Source organism: Rattus norvegicus, chromosome 6, assembly GCF_036323735.1.
Source record: "Rattus norvegicus strain BN/NHsdMcwi chromosome 6, GRCr8, whole genome shotgun sequence".
In the NCBI taxonomy this organism is placed as follows: domain Eukaryota; kingdom Metazoa; phylum Chordata; class Mammalia; order Rodentia; family Muridae; genus Rattus; species Rattus norvegicus.
Genome location: NC_086024.1, coordinates 77,126,920 through 77,140,732, shown reverse-complemented (window position 1 = coordinate 77,140,732; position 13,813 = coordinate 77,126,920). Strand labels below are relative to the sequence as shown.

At 41.8% G+C, this 13,813-nt stretch overlaps 1 protein-coding gene across 16 annotated transcripts in view; it reads right to left on the bottom strand.

The window, feature by feature from the left end:
* Positions 1–13,813, bottom strand: part of Npas3 (neuronal PAS domain protein 3) — an 825,122-nt gene that overhangs the window by 122,453 nt on the left and 688,856 nt on the right. For all 16 annotated transcript variants that reach the window (XM_039078152.2, XM_039078154.2, XM_039078153.2 and 13 more), the window contains one exon: positions 12,458–12,632. In XM_039078152.2, coding sequence (XP_038934080.1) covers positions 12,458–12,632 — 175 coding nt within the window. The remainder of the gene's footprint in view (positions 1–12,457; positions 12,633–13,813) is intronic.

The following is a 13,813-nucleotide window of genomic DNA, read 5'->3' as shown; positions in this document are numbered from 1 at the left end:
CTTTGGACTGATGAAAGCTACTTATGGGAGTAAATAACCTCAAAGATGTGGCCTATCTGTGACCCTGCCTGTATCATGAAGGCCTTGGAAGATGAGTGACATTGTCTACTGAAAGACCATGTAGAGTGGCTAATCCTGTGTTTGAGCGGGAGGGAGGTTATAAGAATTGCTGTGAAAAGTTTATCTTATTTGTGGTCTGAATATGGTTCTATGGTTTGACTATGATTTGAATGTATCCTAACCCCGATCCACGATGTGGTGAGGGAGGGGGCTGGCTGTGAAGAGACACATCACTGCCTGGGTTGCATCAGTGGATTGGAAGAAATTGTGGGACTAGCAATGAGCCTGACTTGGTGTTGGGACATAGGATTGCTTTGCACCACCTCCGTTTCCCCCACACCCTACTTTTGATGTCTACCATGAAGTGATGCAGCCAAGAGGGGCTCTTGCCAGAATCTTAGCCATGCTGTTTGGACTTTCGCTATCCAAACTTTGTGCTAAATAAACCTCTTTTTTTTTTTTATAACATTAGCTTCTTTTAGTATTTTGTCATAGCAGTGAAGGGCTCGTGCATCGTAAGAAACGGGGAAAGAGTAGTCTAAAACTAGGCTTACCTAGCATAAAAATGTGAAATCTTCATCAGGGTAATGATTGCAAATCTCCAGGGAGAAGATATTAGTGAAGCTGTTTTTGTTTACTGTGTAACACTGGGATCCTTTTTGTACTTAACAGTTAAAAGGAATCCACTTTTGAAATTCTGCAGTAGAATTTGTCAGCAACATGTTTTAAGAAGCAGAGGTGACCAACTGGGCCATTGCAAGCTGGTATGAGCTGGCCTGCTACTTAAAAAGACGGCCTCGGCTCTCTCTGACATTGGCTTGTGCAAGTGTGAGTTCTGAGAGAGCAGGATAAGGCCAATCTTATGGACATGTACTAAATAATGACTGAATGACTGCTGAGCTGAAAGATTGAAAGAGATAGTGAAGGTCTTGCATATGCTGCTATAGACTTGTACTACGGTAAAATCTTTCTGTGTGTCTGTCTCTTTGTCTCTCTGTATGTGTGTGTGTGTGTGCATGTGAGTGTGTGTGTGTGTGTGTGTGTGTGCGCGCGCGCGCGCACACACCCGTGCACACATGCGCATGCGCATGCACATGTACAAGCTTGTGGAAGTCAGAAAACATCTTTTAGAGTCAGTTCTGTCCTCCCACCATGTGGGCCCTTAGGAAGGAAGTCAGGCAGCAAGTTCCTTTACTGTGTTGAGCCACCTCTCTGGTCTAGACTTATGTTACTTTTACACTTTTACATCATGTCTGTGAAATACAAGTATTTTCTACATAGAGATGACATTTTAATTCACTTTCTATGGTCAATTAAAATAATTTTCAAGCTTTTAATCACTTTCCAACATACTCTACTCAATGAAAAGGTGGATAGACAAAAGTGAGTGGACATTTACTTCCTTCTGGTACCAACAGCTTTATCAACGCCATCACATTCTGGAGCAATGTAATTCTACGATACACTTGAGTAAACCATTAAAAGAATTAGCATTCGATTCGATATTCAAGGAATTTATATATTAATATGGCACAATTGATGTACGTATATTATTTTAAATTTTTAAATGTTTTAGGATACAATACCAAATAGAAGTGTGCTGATGATCCTGGCCATACATGAAAGCTTAAGACTTGAGAAACGTCTAAAGGTCCCCAGAAGCTTCTCATTAAGTCCTGAGCATGACCCGGCTCTCTGCCTTTCCCTACGTGTCACCCTTAATTCCAGACCACTGTTGCTGGCTTTGCAAGTTTTCTCCATATTTCTGCTTGACTCCTCCTCATGCTGGCTTTACAGTGTTGGCCTCTTTTTAACGTTTTTCTTTTATTATATTTATTTAATGTGTATGTTTTGCTTGTATGTATATATACCTCATATGTGCCTACAGATGGTTGTGAGTCACCATGTGAGTGCTGGGAACTGAACCCAGGTCCTTTGGCAAGAACAGCAAGTTCTTAACCACTGAGCCACCTCTCCAGCCCTCCCTCCTCCTTGCGCCCTGCCCTCCCCAGGTCTCTTAAATGACTTTTGTTTCCAGGTTTTTCTAGTGAACCACCCTGAACATTCCTGGAAAAATAGTCTAGTATCAAGTGCTGTGAATGCAAGTTACCTATGTTGTAAGAAAGACCTTTTGGGTAGGAAGGAGGATGGGTGCTCACGGATGGTGATTTCAGGTGGGAGGTGGATAGCTATTTCGGGTAGGCTGTGGAGGCATATTTTGGAGGAATGGTTAGTACTGGGTGTTGGGCTAGGCTGCTTTGGAGCCAAATCCTTGACTTTTCAACTACTGGCTTTAAGGCTTTCATGTGCTAAAAAAATATCCTTTTTCTTAATAATTGTGGTGGTTTGAATATGCTTGGCCCAAGGAGGCACTATTAGAAGGTGTGGCCTTGTTGTACTAGGTGTGGCTTAGTTGGAGGAAGTGCGTCACTGTGAGGGTAGGCTTTGAGATTCTCCTCTTGGCTGCCTGGAAGCCAGTCTTTTTCTGTTTGCCTTTGGAACAAGATGTAGAACTCTCGGCTCCTTCCCCAGCACCATGCCTGCCTGGATGCTGCCATGCTTTCACCTTGATGATGATGGACTGAACCTCTGAACCTGTAAGCCAGCCCCAATTACATGTTGTCCTTATAAGAGTTGCCTTGATCCTGGTGTCTCTTCACAGCAATGGAATCCTAACTAAGGCAATCGCCCACTTGTAAAATGGGAAAGATAGGGCTGCCATCTTTATAATGTTTTGTGAGGTACTGGCTTCCATCATGCATGGTCTAGGCTTGGCAGAGTGGCTGGTTCACGCCAAGATTTCTATGTACATTACTAGTCACATTACAGAAGGAACTCAGCAGTCCATGGGGATTTGCAGAATATGACTCTTAAGGCAGGAGGTTTCTAAATTTGGGACTTTATCATTAATAGATACGCACACTTGAATGGGCCACTGCTTTAATGAGTGACTTATTGCCCTAATCTCAGAAGGGTCATGGTGGCACTTGGGGTGCTCTCTGATCTTGCATCAGTAGAGAGAAAATGTTCCTTTACTTTATCCAGGATGGTATCCATTTTGCCCCAGAATGCAGCACCACCATCACACTGTGCTCTGTGGGGTGAGTATCTTCAACACTGTCTCTGTCTCTCTGCTCTGACATTGGTTTCATTAGTAGAGTGGAGACATTATCCCTCCTAGTCAAAGCTCGTCACCATCACTGAGCTGCTCTGTATGTTCTTACACTACAACTGTGGAAAACAACGTATCTTCTTATTTCCACTGTCTGTTGACCGTGACTTCGCCTAGTGACGATGGACTGTTACCTCTTGTATGGTAAGCAGCTACCTAGAAGGGTCATTTGGGGATTGCTTTGAGAAATAAAAATACTTAGAAGTGTACCCTCTTATAAAACAGGAGTATGGGGGCCAAGTGTACTTGTGGCATCAATAAATAGCTTTTATTATTGTTAGACTTCTTGCAAAAGCTCTGCCTCATGTGGAAAAATTCCAGTCAGGACAGTTGTCCAAGCCAGGATTTCCTGAATTTCAGTTTGTAAAACTGGCTCGCATAAGGTGGACGGAAGGCTGTTTGAGGACACCTCCCTTTTAGGATGTCTCTCTGCAGTCTGGAAGCATCAGTCAGAGGGATTCTCCTTCTCTCAGACTATGCCCCAGGCAGTGTTAGGTCACCTAATGAAAGAAAAGAACAAAAACAAACACAGACTCTGGTAATGGCCAGCAAGGCCTCTGGTAGTCAGGGTCTGCACGTGTGTGTGGGGATGTTGAAGCTGCTGTTGCTGAAGTAGTTCTGCCGATGTGTGCTCCAATGTTGCCCTTCTCTATAAATCTACGTGCTTGCACAGTGGAATGACCTCATGTGTTCCCTTCACAGAATGGTCAGCTATCGGAACACAGGGGTCTTTATCGCTGTATCCTCAGTGTTTCACACCATATCTGAAACATGATATTCAATCAGTAGCTGTTGAGTAAGCTCTGCTATCTTTAATGTCTCTACTAAGCAGACCTAGATCTTGAATGAAGTTTCACTATGGTTAATAATAGCTAGAGCAAAGACTAAAGTTTTCACCCCCCTCTGCTGATTCTGTAAGCGGGAAGAAATTGGGTATTGCTTCTAGAGGGTCTAGAAACCAGGACTGCATGTCATTAACAGTTACCCGCAGTTATATCTCACTCCTACTGGACATTGGTGCTCTTTGTCTATCTTAAGCCCCTCTTGGAGACTTTCTGGAAGGAAGAGACTGATGAAGTTACACAGAGCCATGCCCAGGGCTGGCTGAGACAGAGTCAAGGCTGCACGCACAATTTTGAGAGCACACAATTTTGGCTGTGCTCCTGGTTGGGGTCACACAGTGAACATGGAATGAGGGATTCAAGGTTGACTCTTGCCTGTGTTTTATTCAGAGATCACTGTTCACTGTAGCATAAAGGTTTTCATTGCAGAGACAAAAGCAAAGCAAACGACTAGATGGACCCCACCCCCCATAAGATATTTCATTATTAAAAAAGTATTTTAGCCCAATGTCATACATGTGTAAAGGGACAATTAGGATTCAGTTTGGACTTCAGATTCCCTTTGGTGGAAACTCTTCTAGTGTGAGTCCTACCATGTTACCATCTCACACCCCACCCCCATCACCTGTCTCCTGTCTTCCCACCTACTTCAACATTACTATTGTACCTTTTCTTTTAATCTTGGCTGCTAAATCTAACCTGTATGGCTAGGGAGCCAGCCACTTAGAATTTCCATCCCCTTTCCTCCAGCTGTAGAACAGGGATAGCACGCTGACCTGCCCCAGAGGGATAAGGTGTGGATTAACTCCTGTAATTAGCAGCTCCCATGCCCTGCACACACCAAGCAGGGTAGGAGGGCCGCCATGATCACAGTGGCCAGAGTGTATTGTGCATTAAAGCTATACTTGGGGATAACTGCTTGGCAAAGAGCTGACAACTGGAAGTTGCAAACTTTACACAGAAGCAATATTTCCAGTATTTTCCCCAAGCAATCATGAGTAAATTGCTCACTAGGGGTGGAAATGGTTTCCAGCCAGTTCTGCCTCTTCTGATGTGTGCACCCTGCAAAGCTCAGTCAATGCCAGGTAACTGATCCTTTGTACGGCTGCTGTTTAGTGCAGATGAAGAATTCAGAACGGTATAATTTGGACAGGGATGAAATTTCTGTGCAGTGATATGTATTAAAAGCAAATAACTTGTGCTTTCTTCAAAGCAACAGCTGTAGAATCTATAATTTTTAATTATCCAGTGACAAAGACATCCACATTTTTTAATGGGCAGAACATGTCATCATTAACAACTTGTATTAGGTTTCATTTTAGAAACTTGAAAAATGTACCCCTTATCACTATAGGTAAATGGAAGTAAAATTACAACCTGGCAAGCTATTTAAGGGAACTTACAACAAAATGTATTTAAGAATTTATTTCCTAAACCATTTTGCTGGATTGTGTTAGGAAAAAATATGTATGCACTCAAACATATACACAAACACATATGTACATGTAACATCCATGCAAATATACACAGACATACCCAGAGTTAACCTAATGTCTAACCTATATTTTGGTAAGATATCTTCGTTTCTGCTATTGAATAAAATGGATCTTGAAAATACCATTACACTAATTTGTATATATACTTCATATATATGCCTTATATATATATACATATATATAAATATATGCTTTATATACATATATAAATATATAGGCCTTTTATATATAGTTCAAATATATATTTGTTTATATTATATATACTTATGTATATTCGTATATATGTGATATATATACATATAATTAATATGTATACTTGACTACCACATAGTTTATATTCTATTTCAATGACTGTTAAAAATAAGAAATCGTGTGTGTGTGTGTGTGTGTGTGTGTGTGTGTCTTCCCAGTATCTTTTCTGGGACTGAAAGGGAATCTGCCTTCTGTGGAGAAGGGGTCACCAATGCTGATTTCAAAATATTAGGTCCCAAAGAGCCTGGTGCTGCAGCTGTGCATCCGGTGAGCTGGCCCAGAAGGGCAACACTCAGGTGCTGACTGGGTCAGAGGGCTTACTGGGAAGAATATTTTGATTTATTTTCATCTTTAGTTCCGTTGGCAAGATTCTGGACGTCTACGCCAACCTTGTGAGTGTTTATACCATACACTGACAAGCAGCACAGCATGGCAAGCACAGACGAAGGTGGTAAGTGGGCTTATGTCTGAATGCAGGAAGAGGGCGGGGGGGGTATTTTCCCTTTGGTGGCAGTTCGAGTGGCCTTGTTTAGCTTAATCAGGGATAAAGGTGACATTTAAAAATAGCCTATTTTCTGCAGGGAAAAAAAATAATACTCCATTGAGGTAGCTTTTTTGAGGCGAGAGAATTACTCTAAACCTGGCAAGGCAGATCTGGTATAAGTAGTGGCTGCTGTTTCTGTTTCTTTTGAGATCCGGTGTTATACAGCCTAGACCTGTCGGTCTCGCCAAACAGACCTTGCTGGCTTCAAACTGTCTCTCTTAAATACAGAGCTCACAGTGTGCCTTACGTTCAGGACTGCCTCGAAAATAGTCTATATTCTACTTCAAAAGAACAATGACATTGTTAAAGATAAGAAATCATATTGGAGATACAATTTTGCATAAAAGCTTCACTTACTCCTGAAGGCTAATCTCTTTGGATTATCGAAAGGTTAATTTTGTTGGGGTGTTTCTATGGCATGTACTTGGGCCCCTGGAATTAACAAGTGTCAAGCAAGGTTGAGGGACTGAGAACTTGTTTAGTGGCAAAGCACTTCATATTCAGTCCAACGGCGATGGCGGTACGGCATTATCTGATGGATTTATCTTTGTTTATGTTGAGGGAAACTGGGAAAGGATTAGATGCGTCTTTGCAGCTTGATAAGCACTAGACATAAATTATAAATTTTAGTCTCATTTATTAGTTTGGGAATATGAAAAGCAGGGATTTTATTATGTGCAGACCAACATGGCAACGGAAGCGCTAACTTCGTGAACAGGTTCCAGACTGGAAGAACAAATCTATTTCCATCCTTACCTAGTCACGTCAGGGTTTATTGTCAGAGCTTTTGAAAGCCGAAAGAGGTGCACTGTAGTTTGTTGTTTATATGTCCAATGCCTAAAACATGGTCACCATGTGCTAAGGACCTATTATGTCACAACTTGTATGAATGCTGAAGTCATCATGCAAAGAACTGAAGTTTATTTATGTCTACAGGGACTGCTCTAATCATTAGCATTCAGAATGGCCTCCATAATATTATCTTACCATATAATGGCTCCAAAAATATCTCTCATGGATTAATGACAATAACATAATTCCAGAGAGTCGCCACTCTATATGTAGAAATATATTGGCAATAAAAACCAGTCACTGTATGCCTTTCCCCAGTAGAGGATCTCTCACTTTTCTCTGATTTTTAAAGGCTTCAGATCAATAACTGGAGTGACATTATTAACAGCTCCCTCAACACCTTGGCCAGCGCTAATATTAAATCCATTACACCTTCTGTTTGACATTTGCAATACAGCAGACAGTGGTGTGGATACAGTCACACTGTCTGGGGACCTGGGCCGGATGTGAGCTTAGTGAGATGGTTTCCCTTGTCTAACTTCTAAATTCAGCTCACTGGTAGGAAATTGTAATCAATCTTAAAAAAGAAATAAAAAAAAACAAACAAACAAAAACCTACCACAAACCAGATAATAACCCACACAACAAACTCCACGTATATCTTATATCCAAGAAGTAAAATATTGATCTGATCTTCAGATTATTTTATGTTCTTTGTTGTTACCTCTTGTCATCTGTTTCTCTAATTTTTCACTTAAAAAAAATCACCCAGTGATGAGTCCTTTTCTGTAGATGGAGGATTTAGAGGTAAAACACAGCAATGACGGTAATTTCCATTTCCATAAACACTCTCCTACCCCATCCCTTAGAGCAGCATTTGGGACACAGAACAGGCATCGTAGGCATGGAGCTTATGCCAACTCAGCCCACAAAACAGACTACATCCTGTCCGAAATGTGAGACATGATAGCCTATGCTTTAGACACCCAGTGGTTAACCATGCTGCCATAGTTAGTCTTCACCCCCAATACTGTCTCACGTATTTTGTTAAATTGTCTAAATCCTAGTGTAGTATTGATTTCTCCTCCTACAAACTCACATCCATCCAATAAGCTACAAGAACCTCTTGTCCTTGCTGAATTCTTTCCAAGCAAGGCCTGGGTCTGTTGCTCTATGGCGGGTGCTGACTGCTATCATCTAGGAGGCAAACCGCTGGAGACAAGAGGGAATTTCATTTTGACGAGAGAAATATGACACAGAAAGATGCTTGTGAGGTTACATGAGAAAGCAGGGTGCCAGAAAGATGAATGTCAGGATCTTACTTAGGAAAATAGACAAAACAAAAGTCAAGCAACATGCCCTTGGAGCCTCTTACTTAAGGGTGTACGCCTACAGGAAGAGAGATGACATCTGGAAGGCTGTGTGGTGGCCCTGTTTGTACAAAGGTGATTCCTTCGTAACAGTCAATGTTGCTTTGCCTTCCCCCACTTCTCTTCGGCATATTCTAAAGTTTTCATAATGAGTATAAATTAATTTTATAATTATAAAAGATGTTATATGAACAAAGAAGTTTGAGTAAAAATACATTTTTTGACAACTCAAGAAAAAAATTATTCTGCCTTCAAAATAGATTTTTAAAGTTCCTTCAGGATTTCTGGGAAAAGCTGTCTTTCTGTTTATGAAGCATCTGGAAGGCAGCATTGATAGGGTTTGTAACACCAAGATGTAGAAACATTAGGAGCATAGAAAGGCACAGGCAGATCTACACAGTGAAAACGCACCATCCAAGTAGCTCGCCATGTCAGCGGCAGGCACCAAGGGGCTGGACTCCCCTGTTGTCAGAGCTTGCCAGGGAATAGTAACGGCTGCCTGCCGGACAGTGAGGAACAGTCTCCTTCAGAATATTCTGACCTACCTCCTCCAAAAGGGCCCTCTGGAATATCAGGGCTTTTAAAAGCCAGGGTACCCATTTATTTTTCTAATGCTTGACTTAAGATTTCTCCAAAGGAAATAATATATTTACTGAACTATCTGTAAAAATACTTATTTGGGCTTGCTGTCAAGTCAACAGATTCCTGCTCAACAGCCCCCCACCCCCCCTCCATTATCTTGAGACAGATTCAAGACAAGACAATCAGAGGGTTGGCAGTCAGGGAAACAGAATTCCTATCATGACACAGTGTCACCACCTTGAAACGGCTTTAGTCACTTATTTCCTTTTATTATAATGCCAAGTGTTATTTAGATTTTAGTCATTTAGTGATGCTACACTGCACACATCAGGACGTCTGAAAAATTCCTTACCCACTAGCCCTTTCATTTCCATAATAACCAGATACTGATATCCTTTTCCAACCAAATTTTACCGGTACATAGAAAGGAGTCTGCGTTTCATCAATCTTCTAGGAGTCTAGAAGATTACCAGGTAGTGAACAAGAGTCTTCAATAATGTTCCCTCATGTTATTAAGAATTAGGAAATCTTGTTAAAAATTTTCAGCTTCTGAGAAACATAAGCAGCTTTGGGATGTAGTGCCTGACGTGCACTTTTGAAGTAATTCTCTTGGAGCAATCATCTGTATTAGTGAAGGTATTTCATTCCAGGTAGCACCCTGTGAGCAGGGTGTATTTGAGTAGTCAACCTAATTGCATTTTCAAACCCCAAAGGAAAATAACCAAATTCAGTAGATATAGAGAGCTAAGATGGACTGGTTATGCCCTAATGGTGGGTGTCACACTCACCCTGCAGAAGGAGGGCCCTTTCTTATGGGAGCTTAGCTGATGGGTACTGGCTCTTGAGTGGTGGGAAAAGAGGAGTTTCCTGTGTGCTAATGAGAACAGCTACAGGAAGGGCAAGCCAGTGCCTGTCAATCAGTTGTTGATATAAATGATAGAGTAGGTCTGGAGGAAGGAAGTATGGAGACATGTGCAGTAGTGAATCCCTTTAAGAAGGCCAGCCTGTGTCCTCCAGTTTTGTAGAATGAAAAGCAGGCTAGAACAGAGTGCATGGGATTTATCCAAGCTCTTTCCTTAGGCTATTTAACTGGGTTTATTGTGTGCCCTAGAAGAACCAGTTGGGATATGACTTAACTTTATAGTGCATTAACAAAAGCTCAGTTATCTAAACTGAAAAGGTGACAGTTCTCTGAAATGGTCGTGGAACACCTAAGAGCGGTGCTCAGTGTTTAGAGGCATGTAGGTTGTTAGAAGGTCATCAACAAACTACAACCACGTCAAGGCCGATGGTGTGGCCGATGACATTCTTAGGAAGACACCAGTGGATGGATAGTGGCTGCAGACCCTGCAGTCTCGCCTGGTAGCAGAAAGAAGGGAGGACTTGATCTATCTCATAGGACAGTTGAGTGTCTACACAAGACACTGTAGGACATGATATGAAACCCTATGGAAGAGAGGGGGGAGTTGCAGTAAAGGAGACTTGGGCTTCAAAGTAGGACTAACTTTCCACGGGAAAAGTGGAAAGTTTGACTGGCTCACCCGCTTCTTCTTAGGATCTCTTCCCAGGGGCAACAGCAAAGGGCGCCTGTTGGTATTTATGCTGCCAATGCTGGGATTTGTACTGAATGACCGACAAGATCCTGGAGTCATCTTTGTGACTCATGGAAACAGAATCCATTTTCTCAAGACCTTCCATTAGACAACGGCCTTTCAATTCAAATTCCTTTATACTGAGTCACGAGGAAGCCAGGCCCTGGATCCATCTTTAGACCCAATGAACAGAAAGCCCTTCTCACATGCTGCCTCTCGTGTACAGAGCTAGGAGTGTTCTAACAATGAAAAGCCGGTGTCAATTATCTAGCTGACATATTCATTCAGTAAAGTCAGTGAGCTATGGTATAAAGAATATATGGCTTCTCCCAGGAAGTTATTTTCAATGTAAAGGGTAAAGAATGGTCTTAAATGAACAATATGAGTAATGGACATGCTCAAGAGTTCCCTTAATGTCCGTGGGAAAACATGGATTTGGTTCTGTATGGAGTTAAGATATTTCCAAGAGAGGCAATACTTTTTCTTTTTTCCCTATGAATACACATATTGTGATCAGTTCCAGGCAGGAAAGATTATTTTCTTGAAATATGTAGTTATTTTAAAAATTAATCTTAAGGCAGGGTTTTCATTTTCCTCTCTAATATGATGCTTTTGTGTTGCAAATTCTGTTTTAAAACTACAGACCAAGTAGTTTTAAATGCAGGCATCTTTGAAGAGTGCAAAATAACTTCTCAAGTAAGCAAATAAAACTTTGCACTTGAAATCAGGCCTTGATTCATTAAAAATCTTAAACTTCTCATGAGAAAAATTAACATTTAAACCACTGCTGCTTGGCCAAGCACTCCACCACACAAGAATATGAAATATCTCCTTTAAAAAAGTACAAAAAGGACAAAACCACAAATGTGGAACTTCAATTAATTTAAAGCCCCAATCAGCAAAGAATAAATCCTTCGCAGATCTAATTACCAGCGCTCTCGGAAGACCCGGGCCGACCAGCCAATCTTCCCCGTGTTTGAACAGCTTGATGAACTAGGGGACTGATGGATATCAAGTCATTTTGTTTAATTTATAAATGGATTTTCCCCTAATACTTAAATTATCATCAGTACAACACAATGAAAATGGGAACATTCTGAATGCAAAGTCTATAAGAGTCCTGGAAGGAATTCCAATGAGGAATGTCACCTCTGTTCATTCCTCTATACAATTGATCTAATTAAATACTGAGGGTGGAAAGGCGGTTTAAAATGTAGCCATTTCTGTTTTCTTTTTAGCCTTAATTTATCTGTTCACATCTTTCAAGTACCTTCTGATGCTTTAAAAAGAAAAAAAATGGGGGGCGGGGAGGGAGAAAATAAAAGAAAGAGAGAAAACCAAGATTTCTGCAAATGCCTAATACTTTTAATTCTCTACAAGCTAATATTCAAGATGCCTCTGCCAGAGGGTACATTTTGCTGAATAATAAATAAATGTGTAAGAAGAAAGGAGAGGCTGTTCCAAGCCCGCAGATCTCCTTCTAGTAATTTGAAAGGGAAACCAGAGGAGATCGTCCCTTCCAGATGCATTGTTCAACTGAAATGAGATCTCTGGATTACACTTATTAAAATGTCTCCTTATTTTCAAATCTCTTCCTTATTTAATTACTGCATGGGGCTGAAAGCTGCGTGGAATTGTTAAATACCCTTAGCTCTATTTATAGTCGCTCCACACGGGCACCTTGAGCACACTCACTCGGCGACGGTCCTGCCCACCGACCGCCAACTGCAAACACACTGGCTTCGCAATTCCCACCTGGCTCAGGGGTCTCTGACTGAGAGGAGGAAGATGCCGAACTGGCCGCGTCCTCTGTGGTGCCCTGCGAGAGGAGGCCCCGCCCAGGCGGGAGCTTCATGCCCAGCTGCTCTGCCATCTCCACGTGGTCCCCAGGGTGGACATAGTCAAAGACGCTGCTGCCTGTCAGCTCCACCTAGAGAGGGAGAGAAGTGGAGAGAGAGGTGTCATGGGCTTTTCCATGTTCCATACGGTAACACGGTGACATGGATTCTGAGAAGAGAAAGAACGACAGGGCCCCAGAAGCAATTTCGGCTCCAAGTCTCTATCATCAGATACTTCAGGATTCTTGGAAGGGAAAGAATGTTGTTTCTCCACATGTATTTATTTAGCAATTGTTTAGCCCACTCCGCCCCTCCCGCCCCCAATACAGTGTTGTTTGCATAGAGCCAAAACGTTCCGTGAAATGTGGACAAGTCTGCCTTGCGTTCAGCTGTTTTGTCCACGCATCATCAAATACTTGTATGTTTGGTGTCAACTGGATGATTGACTGAGTCCTACGGTTTTCATGCTGAGAAGTTTGTGCTTTGTATAAAAACCCTTACAGAAACAGCCAGAGATAGCAGGCGAGTATTTCTTTTAAATACACAGATTTCTAACATATTTTTTAAAAAATGCATATCCTTTTATTTCTATGTAAGCTTAAATGTCCAAAGTGCCTCTTACAAATATATGCAAAGGCATAATGTTTTCATTAAATATCACTCATTAGCTCTGTAATCGTATGGAGAATTTTTCCATGCAAAAGAGGTCAGCTGGGGTCTGAAGCAGCCATCTTTTTTTCTGCTGGTATCAGCTTGTTTTGCCTTCAATCTAATAAAATACATGGTAGAAAGCTCCTCGAGGGCTTTAAAAAGTGTTTTATTTTGTCTTTGAATGATGCTGCCTCCAAGAACAGAGGATGAATATGAAGTATCAGAAGAGGGGGCTGAGTATCTCAGTGCTGTCAAACACGGCCTCTGTGAAAAGGGTCACCTGCTTCAGGTGGGGGGAGAAGTTGCTTGCAAGGACCGGCCTTACCTTCAGCCTCCCAGACCGCTCAGACTTTTATCTCTTCCTGAGGCCAGCCTTAATGCTCCTAACAGAATGTCCTTGCATGGCAGGCACTGCGGTGGGGGTAGGCACGTCAGCAGCAGGACAGGAAAAAGCTCTGCCTGGGTCACTAATGGGTTTCCCTGTCCTTTGCAGTGTGATGGACTCATGGTGAGCCATAGAAATTTCCAGAGCATCCAGTTTCTTGGGAGTATAACCACCTAACTCGATTCCTACCTCTTTGCCGTGTAATGGGCAGCATCTTTCCAAACTCTACCAAATGTC